The following is a 17,247-nucleotide window of genomic DNA, read 5'->3' on the forward strand; positions in this document are numbered from 1 at the left end:
GTTTTATAAATATTATAGGACTGTTCTCTTTTAACCTGAAAAAACACAACAGTTACAGGAATAATAATGTTATTGTTGTAGTGTATTCTTTCTTCACTAAGAAGCTTCTATTGAAAATGCTTTTTTCAATAATACCCCAAGATAAAAATGATATTTAATTTGGTAATTATGTGATGCATACGTTGCAATATAAACATCCCAGAGGGCACAAAATGTTGGACAAATGTGGTTCCAGCACTTGTAGGTACTGGCCATCTTGGCCACTGAGAGGTATCTGACCATTCCACGTCACTCGTCGTCTTCGTCATCGTCACTTCTCATCCCCAGTTCAGTGACTTTGCGTAATACCGCTTGACTTAAGTGACAGTAACAGCCCGTTACTCTACGTGACTGAAACTTCTCTCGGGGATGAAGTGTCTGGGGATTAAGTGACTGGACACCCCCTAAGGAATTTGCTGTTATAGACTACTTTGCCTAAACCTAATGGCAGCAGGCAGACAATATTTCTAATGGCACCTGACACACCGACTCTTATTTTACCTGGTTATCACTTTAGTAATACTACATCCTTTAGGATAAAGACAAACAAGTTCAATGCTTTGTGTATCGTGCTGCGAGCTCTCAGCCGACCAACACAAGACACTGTTGATTTGATGACAAACGTGCTTTAATCAACTAAAGACAATATGGCTGCTCGCCAACCTTGACATTACTAAAAATCCAACATAAAGCCCCGGATGTCCCCCCGGGATAACTCTTATCATGACATCTCCCCTCCCTTGAGATACTTCACTTGATGGGGAGAATGTTTATTCTCTAATCAATGTTCAATACACAATCAGTCTTTATAACGTGCGGGCAGGGTGATTATTCTGCCGCTACGAGTCATTCTAGGTGTAGAGCTGCTACTGGGATGGGAATCTCCTGGATCTGGAGTAGCACTATGTCTGGCTTCTGTAGCAGGACCACCTTTACTAGAAGTCGATTCTGGACACTGAATCGGATCGCTGACATGAAGCGCTGTCTCTGGTTCACCTGTCACTGGGACTTGGGAAGTATACAGGGAAAAGTCATTTTGGACAGGACTGGGTTTGGAACTGGACTGCTCCGGCTCGAAGTTTCTTGACCTTCTGAGAAGACGTCTGTTGAGTCGAAAACTTCCTCTTGGAGTTTGTACAATGTATGACCTCGGAGCACACTGCTGCAGAATGACTGCTGGACTTCCCCAGTGCTTCTCACCATCTAGCTTCTGCAATACAGTGTCGCCTGGAAGCAGTTCGTCAAGCGGTCGCACTCCATAACGCTTGTCAAAACAGTTCTTGTAAGACTGCTTTGCTTTTGCATCGCTCGCTGTTACAGCTGTTTTATCAAATGTCTTTGACTCAAGGTTCTCAGGCAATGTAGGTAATGTAGTTCTCAGTTTTCTTCCACAGGCTAATTCTGCTGGACTATATCCTGTAGCAGAAATAGTAGTGTCTCTGTATATCAATAGAGCTAATTCAGGTTCATCTTGCTGCAGAATCTTTTTGGCAATTTGAACTGCTCTTTCCGCCTCTCCATTACCTTGTGGATAGTGTGGACTTGTTGTAACATGTTGAAGTCCCCACTTTACTGCAAATTCCTGGAACTCCCTCGATGTGAATTGCCTTCCATTGTCTGTAACAAGAATCTCTGGGATTCCTTGGCGTGCAAACATGCTCTTCAGAAGTTTGATAACTTCTGCTGATGTACTAATCTTGATGTGCGCAAGATCAATAAAGCGCGAATAATAATCTACAAACACAAGGTATGATTGTCCTTTGAATTCCAGCAAATCTGCTGCACACTTCTGGAATACACGCTGTGGTAATTCTGTCGGTATCAAAGGTTCCTTGCTCTGTGTCGGTTTCTTCTCCTGGCAATGTCTGCATTCTTCAACAATTCTTTTAATCCTGCCATTAATACCTGGCCACCAAACTGCTGCTTTTGCTCTATCTCTGCACTTAGTGATTCCTAAATGACCTTCATGTATCCTCTTCAGGATATCATCATGAAGTGGTGCTGGCACAACAATGCGTGTTCCTCTGGTAAGGAGACCATGGTGCACACTAAGTTCCATGCGCACTGCATAATAGTCACGAAGATTATCTTCTACATCTGTAATGTATTTTGGCCAGCCTTCATTAGTGTAGCGAATTGCTGCTTGAATCAGTCTGTCTTTTCTTGTCTCTTCTGCAATCTCTTTCAGACGCTTGTCTGAAGCTGCACATGACCACGAAATGTCTACACTACTCAAATATGCCTCAACATCTTCTGAAAGTGTTATAACTTCAGATTCAGCAGTGGTTAACTGAGGACTTCGGGATAGAGCATCTGCGATGATAAGCTTCTTCCCTGGCACATACTCTGCGGTGATGCTGAATCTCATGAGGAGCATCAACATGCGTTGGCATTTGATAGGAGTATCCTGCAAGTCACGATTGTTGATTAGTGGCACAATAGGTTTGTGATCAGTCTGTAATCGAACATTATCAAGACCAATCAGGTATCTGCTGAACTTTTCACAAGCCCAGACTGCTGCCAGTGTTTCTTTCTCTATCTGTGCATATCTGCATTCACTAGCAGTCAATGTTCTTGAACAATATGCCACAGCTTTGAGACCTTCAGGATGCTGCTGTAGCAACACGCCACCAATGCCATAACTACTAGCATCTGAGCTGACAATTGTAAGCTTTGCCGGATCGTAGAATGCTAGCGTTGGTGCTGAAGTAAGCAGTTTCTTCACATCTGCCATTGCTTTGACTTGCATCGAGCCCCAACTCCACTCTCGATCCTTCCCCAGCAGTTGCGTCAATGGCTGAAGTACTGTAGACAGACTTGGCAAATACCGCCCTAAGAAGTTGCACATGCCCAGCATCCTCCTCAACTCGGGTACATTAGTTGGATCTGGCATGGCGATTATTGCTTCAACCTTTCCTGGGTCTGGTGAAATTCCATTCTTGCTGATTCTGTGACCCAAAAATTCAATCTCATGCTTCCTGAGCTCACATTTCTCATAGTTGAGTTTCAGGTTAGCACTGGCAAGTGTTTTCATGACTCTCTCAAGATGCTTCTCGTAAGCTTGTTCATTCTCACTATAAACAAGGATATCATCAAAATAGCAGATTATGTTGGGTACATCCTTTAGGATAGTCTCCATGGTCCTCTGAAAAATCTCTGGAGCTGATGAAATACCAAACGGTAATCTCTTGAAGAAATATCTCCCACATGGAGTGATGAATGTAGTAAGTTTTGCAGAATCTGGATCAAGGGGAATCTGATAGAAACCTGATGTTGCATCCAGCTTGCTGTAAACTGCTGATCCAGAAAGCTTATGTAAAATATCTTCCAGTGTTGGCAAGGTATACCGCTCCCGCTTCACTGCGGTATTGAGCTTCTTATAATCAACACAAATACGTATGCTACCTAATTTCTTCATTACTGGCAAAATGGGAGAGCACCAATATGTTGGCTCTGTTATTTCCTCTATAATCCCTGTTTCCTGCATTCTTTTTAATTCTTCCTTGACCTTGTCCAGCAATGGTATTGGTATTCTCCTTGCTGCATGAACACTGTATGGCTCAATATTTTCTTTCAAGATGATTTTGACTGGAGGACACTGCACAGGTGTCTTGTCAAGTTTTCCAAATAAGGCATTGACAGCCTCTATCCTCTTCACTAAACCTAATCTGGATGCTGCTTCTCTACTAAGCAGATTTTCTGTGATTGCTTGCACAACAAACACTTTCAGTACATGAAGCTGGTCAGGAATTCTTGTTGTAGTAATGAACTGTCCATCACACTTCAGGACTCCTCCTACACTCTTTAACACTACATTGGTCTTCAATAGCTTGGGACATGGTGACAACTTTTTGTACTGTGTAGATGAAATGACAGAAACATCTGCCCCTGTGTCAATTTTGAACTTGATATCACAACCGCCAAACTGTAATACAGTTGTCCATGGTGGTTCTCTACTGTCACTGCACAAAGTCCCTACAAAATGTTCCTTTACTTGTTTTTCTTCAAGTGCCTGCACTAACTTTGTTCTGCACACTGTAGCAAAGTGTCCAAGCCTACCACACTTGTTACACTTCCTTCCCTGAGCTGGGCACACACATGTGCTAGCGTGCCGTCTGCCACAACGAGTACAGCTTGACACTGCTGACGATGCAAAGTCACTCTTTTCTGCTCTACCGCGACAACGACCACTGAAGCCGCGCGAACTGCCAGTTGCACCTTTGCACTGACTATGTACTTGCTGAGCACCACCAGAGGCACTTTTCTTGAATTTCACTGCGTCCACATTTGTGCGACGCTGGTCAGAAAGCTGTGCTTTCACTTGCTCATATTGCCTTGCCTGCAAGATGGAGTCTTGCAGTGTTAAATCTGCCTTTAATTGTAATCTTTCGGACAAGTCTTTGTCGAGGATCCCTAACACGAGGCGATCTCTGATAGCTTCATCTTTGTCTCTTACGTCTGCCTTTGCAGCGAGCTCGTATAAATCTCTAATGTATTCTTCGATACTTTCGTCCGGTTTCTGATTTCTGGCGTGAAATCGTGCACGCTCATGGATGATATTGCGTTTTGGCACAAAGTACTCATCAAATTTTTCCAGAACAGTGTCGTATTCTTGCCGCTGTCGTGCATCCAGACCAAACGACGTGAGAATGCGTTCTGCGTCGTTGCCCATAGTGTAGATCAAGGCACTGACCTGAACTGCTTCATCGTCTTTGTCTAGTTTTGAGGCACATCTGAAACGCTGAAATCGTTGTTTCCACTCAGGCCACAAATTTGGCTGGGAAAAATTGAATTGTTCTGGCGCTCTAAACGGAGCCATATAACGGTAGCTTGCTTGATTCTCTGTGATTATGATAATCCCACTTCTGACACCATGTATCGTGCTGCGAGCTCTCAGCCGACCAACACAAGACACTGTCGATTTGATGACAAACGTGCTTTAATCAATTAAAGACAATATGGCTGCTCGCCAACCTTCACATTACTAAAAATCCAACATAAAGCCCCGGATGTCCCCCCGGGATAACTCTTATCATGACACTTTGTATTAGCCTTTACGAGAAATATTCTTAGAATTCATTCGCAAAATGCGTATTTTATGCAATGTTGTTATGTTTGTCCTTTTTGCAAATTTAAATCTCTATGATACAGAAAAAGAGAATTCTCAACGTGTCTAAAGACATTAAATGTCTTATTGCTTATCATGTATTATTGTGATTACACATTTGTCGCTAAGTTCGTATCTCCCATACATATACCACGTTTTTCTGTTTTTCTGTTGCTCACAGATTTTGGTTCAGGGAAGAATACTGCAGAGGTTTTGGTGCGACTGCTGGTTATCAATGAGAACTCAATATCAGAGGGAAATAGATCCTGATGTCCCATGCTCCAGGCTGAAGTAAAAAGTATATCCTAGTTACCTATCCTATCCGAGTATACCAGAAATATATTATGTTAAAACTCTTTGTTAAAACGACCAAATTTGTTGCTATGTGTGTTTCAAACCTGGTCAATTTAACATCTTGTAGAAGTGTGTAGATGTTTCTAATACATTCAACTATCCTTTTGCAAATTTCCAACTTGACTAACACTGATTTTGTTGGATGAAAGTAATGTGATAATGTTTTAAAGACATGTTTTTTTTAATAATCATCAGTCTACATTTACATTTATATACCGTCTGGCAATGACTGTTATCAGGTAAAGAGATGTGGGTGCAGACTTTGAATCCGGCACGGACCAACCAGCATAAAGGTATTAAAGCATCATTGAGACACGCATATCTATATTCATTTAGAAATAACCAATTCTGTCATTCTTGCTGAAAATTTAACTATATGTACTTACAGTTTTTGCATTTCAAAACCTCTAGCTAAAACTATATGAGTAAAATATATTTATACATAAAATGACACTAATATAATTTTAATATATAATATAGTTGTAGCACTCTAGTAGTGTACGAAGTATAATGTCTTTGCCGCGGGGGTTGTAGATTTGCATCTATATTCTAGAATGTTCGGCACGGCAGTAATGTAAAAGGTAGAATGACTTTGTTGCGAAGAATAGAATGTCTTTGTTCCTTTGCATATGGACTCTAGAAGGTTCTGCAATGTTCAACACTGTTATAATGTTTAAAGTAAAATGTCTTTTTTTTGCGACAAAGTAGAATGTCATTGTTGCGGGAAGGTCTAGAATGTTCGAGGGTAGGGAGAATAAATAGCAGGGTTGATAGAGGTGTGGGAGCTTTGTGAATTTGAGTTAGGCCAGACGCTGAGCAAAAAAATTGAATAAAACACTTCAGTGACTTCTCACTTCCAAAACTCAAAACACAATCCCCCCTCTCAACAATTAAGCCTCCAATCTCCCTCCTCTCGCCTTTTGCCCTCTCTCTCCCCCAATCTCTCATCGCTGACTCCCCTCTCCAGTCACACCTCTCTCTTTTTAAAAAAAAAACATCTAAAACGCACGCATTCAGGAAACGTCCATCATTCACACCCTTTCGCACTCGCACGTGCTCAGTCCTAGTACTCTAGGTCCCTGACAGAAGGCCATGACCAGACAGTGCGGGGTGGGGGCTGAAGAACGACCGATGGCTGCTGCTAATGGCATATTTATCGGACGTTGTGAATACTTCTCTGCAAGGGAAAGACACCACCATATTACAAACAACTGACAAGATGAATGCTTTCGTCCGAAAAATTTCGTTGTGGACGCAAAAGATACGCAAGAAAATATTTTGATATGTTTCCGTGCTTGTGTAAGTGCAAGGCTGACAACTTGAATCTTGATCAGATGAAGAAGGTAATTATTGCCCATCTAAACGGACTGCAAGAAAGGTTTCAGCATTACTTCGCTGAAATTGATGTGACTAAATACGATTGGATTCGTAATCCATTTCTGGCTGATCCTAGCACAAGCGGGTTGTCCACGGAAGAAGAAGAGCAGCTCATCGACCTTTCGAGTGACCAATCCTTGAAAATGGTCTTCCAAACAACACCAGTGCCAACATTCTGGATTAGCGTCAACGGTGCTTTCTGAGAAAGCAATGAAAGTTCTTCTGCCATTTTCAACTTCGTGAGCAAGGATTTTCAGCATTGGCAGCACTGAAGTCTCAATACAGAAATCGTGTGGACGCAGAGGCTGAGCTGCGAATAGCAGTGAGTACGAACATCGCACCCAGGTTCGCTTATCTATGCAACAGCAAGCAGGCTCAACCTTCTCATTAATCAAAGTGAGTGTCCAATAAAATAATATTTATTAGCACCGCAGAATTTGCTTTAGTAAAATTTCATTAACAGTTATACTTCTTGCAGATATGAACTTTGTTCTTCCGTTGCTGATTTCCTCGACGCGGCGTTCGAGGTTAGCTAAGGCTCCCCTGCTCTTCCACCGACCTAGCTGGCTAAGGGGGGTCGCGGACGTACCGGTGTTCGTCAGGGGGGGCATCACAAGTAAGAGGTTGAGAACCGCTGCTCTACGTTGCATGGGTATCACCAGTGACTGGGTCTACTCTTGTGGTCATTGCATGGTTGCCTTAATTATTGAACACAGTGTGGTAAGAGCTTTAAATATGTCTTCTCTATCACCTTTTAACAACGTTCCTTCCCTTCAGGCTCCTAGTTGCCCGTTCAACCTTCTTCTCGCAAAACTTTGGTTCTTTTTAAAGATGATCGTGTCTGTTGTCAGTAGAAAACTGTAAAGGTCGATCGGTTTAGTGGAACTTTGTGATCAGGGAGCAAGCGACTATCAATGGCAGACGTTTTCTGCTGTCCCTCGTTGGTCATGGGATTACAGTTGTCGCCCCAGGCGACTGTTTCCTTCATCTCGAGTAATCTGTCCTTGATTAAGGTCTGTCGGATTCCCTTTCTCTCTTTCTATATATATCGCGGACGGCTTTCCTGTATTCGCCGCTACCTTAAGGCTCAAAGCCCATCGGGGTCACAAAGGTAAAGACTTCCTTTTGACCCATTCTGTTTCTTTGCCATGTTCTGCAGACACCGAAGAGAAATAGTAAGGAGAGCAACAGTCTTGTAGGTTTCAGAAAGCAGAAAATTAAAGCATTTAACAGCAAGCAAAGGCAGTGATTTCCCTTGACACACCCATCAAAGCTAAACGTGTTTGTGTAGACCAATCAGCAGTCAAGCTGATTTAATTTTTATAATAAACTTAATATTTTTTTTAAATTGAATTTAAAGAAGTTATATCTAACAAAAAGTGAGCTTCCTCGACAGATTCTTAATGAATTAAAAGCAGATGTATTTTTTACAAACCCTGTAAAGTCATGTTGATGAAACTGTACTTGTGAAAACATGTGGTTGTTTCTGTTGATATTATATATATTAAACCTTTTAAAGATAAGATTCTTCATGAAAACTGCGTGTAACGTCTTGAAGAATAATGGTGAACTGAAGAAATCAATGTTGTCAAGTTTTATTTGACGTTGAAGTGGTGACATGGATTTCTTGGTTTATTTTTTAATTTAAGAGACTAGAGTAATGCTAACATTCTGCGGAATGTAATCTGATTATTGTTTCTTGACGATCTTCAGGTCAATGAACTCTTGTGTCAACGAATCTTTATTTCCTCCGTGTGTGTGTGTGTGTGTTTGAGAGAGAGAGAGAGAATGCAGCTAAAAACTGTCTTAATTAAACTTTAATGGGGGTAAATCTTTTCCTAGCAACAAAGGAGCGAATTAAGAATTTTTCAGTGAGGTATCGGCGATCTCTTTCTTTGTCGCTTCTGATTCTGTGTTCTTTTTCAAGGTCTAGCATTATATGAAGATATTTAGAGTAAATGACAATATTTTGTTTTCAAAAGTTTTACCCTAATTTCCGACTGCTTCATATCATCTTAATGTTAACTTTTTGCAAAGGGAATAGTCTTTTGATTATATTTTTACACCCAGCGAATATATTGAGAGAAAATTCAGTGTGGTGAGTAGTGTGTCACTCATTGCACTCATGACAACGACACTAGACTTTATAAAATATTTTTTCTTGCTCTGTATTTTTCCATTTCATATCTTCTTTGTGTATTCCACCAAAAAAATGCATCAGGCACTGAGACTAAATAATACATACAACAGCACACGCAGACACACTCACGCACATCCGTACACTGAAACATACAGAAAAGGTAAACAAAACACAGATAACACACTACAATGTTGCATATTAATGTTTACTAATAAAATCATCTCTAAAAAGTTCTAAATTTAATTCGTTTTATTAGTTGTAAGGAAATGAAGGCAGCACGCAAGTGGATGTTTAGCCTGTCACACCGTTGAGTCCAAAGCACCTCTTCCCTCTCCTGCTGACCAAAAGAAAACTGGCGAGAAAAGAGTCTGGCAAGAACATTGGATATTGCAAATACTTTAGAGTTGACGACACATGCGTCCAATAAATAAAAAAAATTATATTAGCAGGAGTGTGACAAGGAAAGTAGAAAAGAGAAGATTGAAACAATAGTGGATGCATATAAGAATGCTGTTATAGTTAAGGACCGTTCTCCCTGATTAATATATTTTCGGTTCTTTTCACTCAGGATGAATGTGTATTATATTGTCATAGACTGCGACAGTAGACAATGTGTCAAAAGGTTTATAACGTGAACGTCTGTGTGCACGGAGTCTCACAATGGAGAAACAGATTACGATCGTAAGATAAATAAATACCCGGATGCGATACACGCGCGGTAAACATCGACAAGCACCACGTGGCTCGAGTAAGCGTTCTTTTAAAGTCAACCACAACACGATAATCATGTAAATTGTGTTTGTTTCTAGGGAAGACAAGTTGTTTGTGGATTTTTTTAAATTACTAAATGTCGAAGCATTCAAATTATGCATTATTGCTCAAATTAACCGCGAACCGATCTATTTATAGTAAGCGCGACTCCTGATAGTCATGTTCAAGTAAGAGAGACTGGCTTGCCAGGATTGTCTTGCCAATACTGCACATAAGGCGGATTTATACTCTCACAACATCTGTCAGTGAGAAAGTGCGCTGACTGTACCCTGGGTATTGTTTGTATGTTGCACGTGAAGGTCACTAATACTTTAGTAATCTTCTCCGGACGGTCCGGTAACACACGTCACAAATACCGGGACAATTGGCTGTCGTGTGTTCAAATCTCGTCTCCTGCACGCTGTGAAATGTGATTAGTAAAAATTAATTTAATTAGGCCTTTAGGCATTTGCATGATACTCAGACTAAAAATAAAATCATTGGCAACAACCTGGACAGGCCTGAAGGTCGCAAGGTTCATCTAGAAAGTTGTTTCCCTCACAAGGTCGTCCACAGTCATTCATTCCGTGACACGTCCTTAACCTTCTACGTTTTCCTTGACCACAAGACACAGAACATGAGGACCAGCTGCCCCAGTCGTTCCACTCTCCATGTCTAGGAACTGTAACAACAGACCTGAGCTGATAAGTGATTTGGACAGAAGATGTCAGAAGAATGTTTTTTAATATGTATTTCATCGAGTTAGACACAGCTTACCTACTCACGTGATATATGTATTTTCTTTATGGTTTCAATAATAGTTATGTGGTAATAGTTAAGCCTCAGTCAAAGATTTCCAGTGATGACATTAACTGGTTTCGTAAGCCTTCAGCAAGTCATTAGATGATGAAGGTTTCATTTTTGCAGACATTTCATCTTCGATAGCATTCTCGTGTTATGTGATACACTCTCACTATCTGAGATAATGCAGAAATACTTTTTTGAAGGTAGACTAAATTGCTTTGACACAACCAACGTTTGTAAGTGATAGATGGGTTCAGTGCATCAGGTAAAAGTCTTTGTTAACGATTGACAAACTTACTGCTATTAGAGAGCGAATGATAAACCTAACCAGTGACATGACAGGGGACATAACAGTAACCATAGCGACAAAACTAACGAACATTACCGCAACAGTCTGGTCTCTGACAATCTTGTGCTTGACTGGCGTCACCTGCACACGTGGCACCTGGCGGAGTACAGGTACGCGTCCTTGACTCTGTTCCTCTTCCACAGGTGACGCTGCAGGTCCAGCTGCCCCAAGATCCCCAAGCTGCAATATTCCACCATTTAAAGGTGTCTCCATTACTACATATACACTCAGATGACGTTCTACACATCACAAGCAATATTTAATTGTTAAGCAACAAGTGAGAAGATAGCAGACTAAATATATTGTGGCGTGAACTTACCTGGACACTCAGACAAGTTGCAGTATTCCTCTGAAGAACTGTTTCCATCACAAGGTCGTCCACAGGCGTTAGGTCCATAACACGTCCTTGACCTTGTACGTGTTCCTTGACCACAAGACACAGAACATGAGGACCAGCTGCCCCAGTCGTTCCACTGACCATTTTGAGGAACTGTAACAACAGAACAAAGCTTCTAACTGATGTGGTCTGACATTTTTTTAGGTTGGAGGGTAATTAAAAAGCCAGGGAAAAATATTTTGTAGCTTTATTTAAACTACAATCTCAACAAACCTGAGTTTCCTTCTGTTCTCAAAATACACGCTTACAAACATCGCCATACACAGATGAATACCGTAATTATCACATTTATACACAGATACACCTCATTAACATAAGTTGTCTGGAGAGCAGACGACGGCAGCGTTCACTACCAGGTCGTTTGAAATAATGAGTTGATAGAAACAGGGAAAAGTTTACACGTAAATTATGTTGTAGATAAAGCAAGTAAGACTAAACACTTTATCTATATTTATGTAGAAAAATATTTTACTTTAAAATAGTCTCTGGGCAACTAACTGAAGTGTAAGTATTACCATTGAGGTGATAATTCTAGATAGAGAGAAAAAATACAGTTTACGACTGGATTCTGTGCCCAGTAACCAAATCTTCTGTTTTGAGATGGTCGTCTCTTTTAAGAAAAATATTACTTATACCCAGTGATTTGTTTAATTTACGTATACATTCATATCACAGTTGGTAAGCATTTAACATAATTATTTAGCTACAAGAAAATGGAATACAGTCCGCATCGTTTTACGATTAAAATTTTTTTAAGAAGTATGAATGTATAAGATTCTTCATAAATACCTTTAGTAACATCAAAGTTAGAAACAGCTTATCTACTGACACTATGTTTTCTTCTTTATCATTTCAATAAACATGAAGAAATCGTTGTCTAAGTCGGCTACTTAAGATGGTGCCAATGCCGGGTGTCGTTACCCTTAAGCAAGTCTTCAGATGATGAAGCTGTCGTTCTTGAAGACAGTTTACATTCGATAGCATTCTCGTCTTATGTAATACACATTCACTCTCTGAGATGATGAAAAATATTCTTTTTAAAGAAGACTAACTCCCTTCTACACTTTTAAAAGTTCTGAAGTGATAGACGGTCTCAGTGCATCAAGTGGAAATGTTTGTTACCGACTAACAAACTCACTGGTATAAACGAGCGACACTGTTGATGACTTAGCAGCCTGACCAGTGACAAGACTGGACATACAACAGTAACCATGGCGACCAAAGTAACAACCATTACCGCAACACGCCGGACGCTGGCACTCTTGTTGGTCACTGGCATCACCTGAGCACGTGGCGGATGGCGGAGTACAGGTACGCGTCCTTGACATTGTTCCTGTTCCACAGGTGACGCTGCACGTCCAGCTGCTCCACGATCCCCAAGCTGCAATATTCCACATTTTAAGTATTCTTTTACCTGCTTTGGCCGAAAATAGAGCAAAATTATTGCTTATCTTCTACTAACAATCAAACATAGACATAAACATCTACATCATACATTATAAACTCTTACAACAGTTTTATTTGTAAAGCAATAATTGGTATACGATGTGCTAGTGACATAGCAAAACACTTGTACTTTTGCACTAGATGTTCACTTGATGCCCTCTCAGCTAAATTGTTGATGCTGAGAAATGTTAATTTTTTAACAAGATTTCTAAGCACAAGTGGTATGCATTTAAACTCCTCAGACACCGGATTCTGTTAAAAAAGAATCTTTCGAAGAAATACTAGAAATGCTACTTTCATTAGCTAAGGAGATGCTCTGAATGCAATGGAAGATGGAGTATCAATGGATTTCTAGATATCAGGTAACACAGGGCACTGAAATATTATTAGCAACAAAAATACAGGATAAGCACAAAAATCACCCAAAAAATATTAAAGTTCCTTCATAAAAGTAATAAAAAGAGTATAATGTAACAACAAAATGACCCCTGAGACGTAGGAACCTCTCCAAAACAAAAAACCCGCAAAAAACACGAAACTTAGGTATCGAAAATATGGTTGGACATCATATGACAAGCAGACCTCATATAACAAGTGACCCATGGATTGACTACTGCAAGGACCAGAAAAACGTTTAAAAAGATAAACACCGTCATCCAGCGTTTTCATCCTTTCGCTGACAAATCTGAATACTATTTTTAAAACATTGAGTACTCCTCAGTTCCACGTGTATTTATTAATACATAAACTCAGGCGGTTACTCTCAGATGCCGTTCAACACATCACAAGCAATATTCATTTCTTAATCAATAAGTTAGAAGCTATCAGACTAAAGATATTGTCACGTGTACTTACCTGGACACGCAGACAGGTTGCAGTATTCCTCTGAAGAACTGTTTCCTTCACAGGGTCGTCCACAGGCGTTAGGTCCATTACACGTCCTTGACCTCGTACGTGTTCCTTGACCACAAGACACAGAACATGAGGACCAGCTGCCCCAGTCGTTCCACTGTCCGTGTCTAGGAACTGTAACAACACAACCAAGCTGCTTAGTGATGTGGACAGCAGACGAAAGCAACGTTGAGTACCAGGCTCTTGTCAATTATGTCGACAGAAACAATTCAAAGTATACAAGCGAAACATATTATAGAGGAAACTGTTAAACATTAAAGGTTATTTATATTTACAGAGAAAAGGTATCTTATAGCTACCTTTGTTTTAAATAATTTCTGCCGACTTACTTAAAATGTACTCAAAGTGTTAATAGCTGTAGATACAGAGAAAAAGAAGAGGTAGGATATGCTTTTGGGTAAAATTAACGATAGGCTAGATTATTTATCTATAGATAATTTAGAAAGAAATTATTTAAATATGCAATACTTCTTTAAATAAAAATGCGAACCAATCCACATCATTTACGATTGATATTTTAGAAAAGCTAATGATATTAATGTTTTTAATGTGTTAGCTCAAGTCATATACAGCTGAACTATTCACTTAATACATATATATGTACTGTCTTTATGATATTTATAATAGTTTTGGATATAATTAAATCTCAGTCAAAGTGTTTCAGTGATGATAATGAATGTTGTCGTTAGCCTTTATCAAGTCATCAGATGATGAAGCTGTCCTTCTTGCAGTCAGTTTAACTTCGATAGCATTCTCGTGTTCTGTAATACGTACTCTCTGAGATAATGCAGAAATACTCTTTTAAAGGTAGACTACATTGTTTCGACACTATCAAGGTTTGTAAGCGATAGACAGTCTCACTGCATCAAGTAAAAGTCTTTGTCAACGATTGAAAAACTCACTGCTATTAGCGAGCTAATCAAAAGCTGACCAGTGATAAGACAGGGATATAACGGTAACCATAGCGACAAGACGTGCAAACATTACCACAACACTCTGGTCTCTGACAATCTTGTGCTTGACTGGCGTCACCTGCACACCTGGCGCCTGGCGGAGTACAGGTACGCGTCCTTGACTCTGTTCCTCTTCCACAGGTGACGCTGCATGTCCAGCTGCTCCACGATCCCCAAGCTGCAAGATTCCACGACTATAGTATTCTGTTTCCTGCTTTGACCGAAGATTAAGCAAAATGTTTGCTCATCTTCTACTAACAATCAAACATGAATGCAAATATCTAGATGATGCAATATAATCTATTACAACAATTTTATTTTTTTAAACAATAAACGGTAGGCGATGTGCCGGTGTAATGAAGTAGCAAAACACTTGTACATTTGCACTAGCTGTTATCTTGATTTTCCTTTCCCCCTAAATTGTTGATGCTGAGAAATGCTGAGATTGCAAAGATTGCTAAGTGCACAAATAAATGCAATTTTGACAATGGATTCCGCGCCAGGCAGAATTAAGAAATTGTCGCGTGCACTTACCTGGACATGCAGACAAGTTGCAGTATTCATTTGAAGAACTGTCTCCCTCACAAGGTCGTCCACAGGCATTGGGTCCATAGCACGTCCTTGACCTTGTACGTGTTCCTTGACCACAAGACACAGAACATGAAGACCAGCTGCCCCAGTCGTTCCACCGTCCATCTTGAGGAACTGTAACAGAACAAAGCTTCTAACTGATGTGGTCTGACATTTGTAGTGCTATGAAGGATTAATTCAAAGAGCCAGGGAAAGAATATTTTGTAGTAATACCTAAAAGCTTTATTTAAACTACAATCTCCTCAAATTGGAGTGAATGCGTTCCTTTTGTTCTCGAGAAACAAGCTCAAAAACATCGGCATGCACAGATAAATGCCGCAATCGTCATATTGATACACAGAGACACCTCATTAACATAAGTTGTGTGGACAGCAGACGACGGCAGCGTTCACTACCAGGTCCTTTAAAATAATGAGTCGATAGAAACAGGGAAAAGTTTACAAGTAAAACATGTTAGAGATAAACTAGGTAAGAGTAAGCCATTTATCTGTAGTCATGTACACAAAAATAAACTAGCAACCATTACCGCAACACGCCGGACGCTGGCACTCTTGTTGGTCACTGGCATCACCTGAGCACGTGGCGGATGGCGGAGTACAGGTACGCGTCCTTGACATTGTTCCTGTTCCACAGGTGACGCTGCATGTCCAGCTGCTCCACGATCCCCAAGCTGCAATATTTCACGAATAAAGTATTCTTCTTCCTGGCTTTGACCAAACATTAAGCATTGTTTTTCTTATCTCCAACTAACGATAAAACATGGACATAAACATCTAGTTTATGCAATATAAACTATTAACAGTTTCATTTATAAATCAAGAATTGGTATAGGTAGTGCTAAGGACATAACAAAACACTTGCTCTTTTGCACTAGATATTCCTGATGCCCCGACCTCTAAACTGTTGATGCTGAGAAATGTTGATGTTTTTAAAGATTTCTGAGCGCCATGTTGGATGCATTTTTGACTCCCAAGACACCCGATTTTGTTAAAAATGTATCTTTGGCAAATATGTAAGAAGTACTTTTCTCACTAGATAAAGAAATGCTTGGCATGCAATGGAAGAGGGAGTATCAATGGATTTCTAGGTATCCGGTAACACAAACCATCCCCGTATTATCAACACAAATACAGATACAACTATAATTGGAGAGAAAAAATATCGCCCAAGGAAAATTAAAGCCCCTTTATAAAAGTAAAATGAGCATGATGTAACAACAAAATGCTCCCAGAGACGTAGGAACCTCTCCAAGACAAACAAAACAAAACAAAACAAAACAAAACAAAAAACAAAACAAACAAAAAATCAAAACAAACAAACAAACTCCAAACTTCAGGTATAGAAAATACTGTTGGACATCATATCACAGGGAGCCTTGCTGTACTAACCCATGGATTGACTACTGCAAAGACTAGAACAACTTTAAGATAAAGATAAACACATCCTCATCCAGCGTTTTCGTCTTTCCTCTGAAGAATATGAACTCAATTTTTAAAACATCGAATGCTCCTTAGTTCGACGTGTATGCATTAATACATCTACTCAAGGGTTACACTCAGATGCCGTTCTACACACCACAAGCAATATTTACCTTTAGGAAAGAATTTAGAAGCTAAAGATATTGTCGCGTGTGCTTACCTGGACACACATAATCGTTGCAGTATTCCCCTGTAGCACTGTTTCCCTCACAGGGTCGTCCACAGGCGTTCATTCCATGACACGTCCTTGACCTTGTACGAGTTCCTTGACCACAAGACACAGAACATGAGGACCAGCTGCCCCAGTCGTTCCACCGTCCATCTTGAGGAACTGTAACAATAGAACTGAGCTGCTATGTGATGTGGTCTGACATTTTTCAAATTTTGTAGTGTAAAGAACTAGGTAAAGAGTATTTTGTAATGAAACCTAAAAGCTCATTTCAAACTACAATCTTCACAACGATGAGTAAGTGATCTCCTTTCGTTTTTGAGTTTCGTTCTTGAGATACACGTTTACAATCATCGCCTTGCACAGATGAATGCCGTAATC

At 40.1% G+C, this 17,247-nt stretch overlaps 2 protein-coding genes across 12 annotated transcripts in view; both read right to left on the bottom strand.

Moving 5' to 3' along the window:
* Positions 1 to 838: 838 nt before the first annotated feature.
* LOC112568414 (uncharacterized protein K02A2.6-like) lies at positions 839 to 4,711 on the bottom strand. The gene has a single exon (XM_025245714.1). The coding sequence runs from the start codon at positions 4,709 to 4,711 to the stop codon at positions 839 to 841; it is 3,873 nt and encodes a 1,290-aa protein (XP_025101499.1).
* Positions 4,712 to 9,866: 5,155 nt separating this feature from the next.
* Positions 9,867 to 17,247, bottom strand: part of LOC112569471 (A disintegrin and metalloproteinase with thrombospondin motifs adt-1-like) — a 595,732-nt gene continuing 588,351 nt past the window's right edge. For 10 of the 11 annotated variants that reach the window (XM_025247267.1, XM_025247264.1, XM_025247262.1 and 7 more), the window contains 9 exons: positions 16,858 to 17,028; positions 15,746 to 15,889; positions 15,163 to 15,333; positions 14,663 to 14,806; positions 13,619 to 13,789; positions 12,555 to 12,698; positions 11,240 to 11,410; positions 10,957 to 11,100; positions 9,867 to 10,449 (listed from right to left, as the gene is read on the bottom strand). In XM_025247267.1, the coding sequence (XP_025103052.1) occupies positions 10,265 to 10,449; positions 10,957 to 11,100; positions 11,240 to 11,410; positions 12,555 to 12,698; positions 13,619 to 13,789; positions 14,663 to 14,806; positions 15,163 to 15,333; positions 15,746 to 15,889; positions 16,858 to 17,028 (1,445 nt within the window). In that variant the 3' untranslated portion in view covers positions 9,867 to 10,264. The remainder of the gene's footprint in view (positions 10,450 to 10,956; positions 11,101 to 11,239; positions 11,411 to 12,554; positions 12,699 to 13,618; positions 13,790 to 14,662; positions 14,807 to 15,162; positions 15,334 to 15,745; positions 15,890 to 16,857; positions 17,029 to 17,247) is intronic. The other variant, XM_025247268.1, reaches the window with a different exon arrangement.

The sequence above is a fragment of the Pomacea canaliculata genome, linkage group LG7 (assembly GCF_003073045.1).
Source record: "Pomacea canaliculata isolate SZHN2017 linkage group LG7, ASM307304v1, whole genome shotgun sequence".
NCBI classification, from domain to species: Eukaryota; Metazoa; Mollusca; class Gastropoda; order Architaenioglossa; family Ampullariidae; genus Pomacea; species Pomacea canaliculata.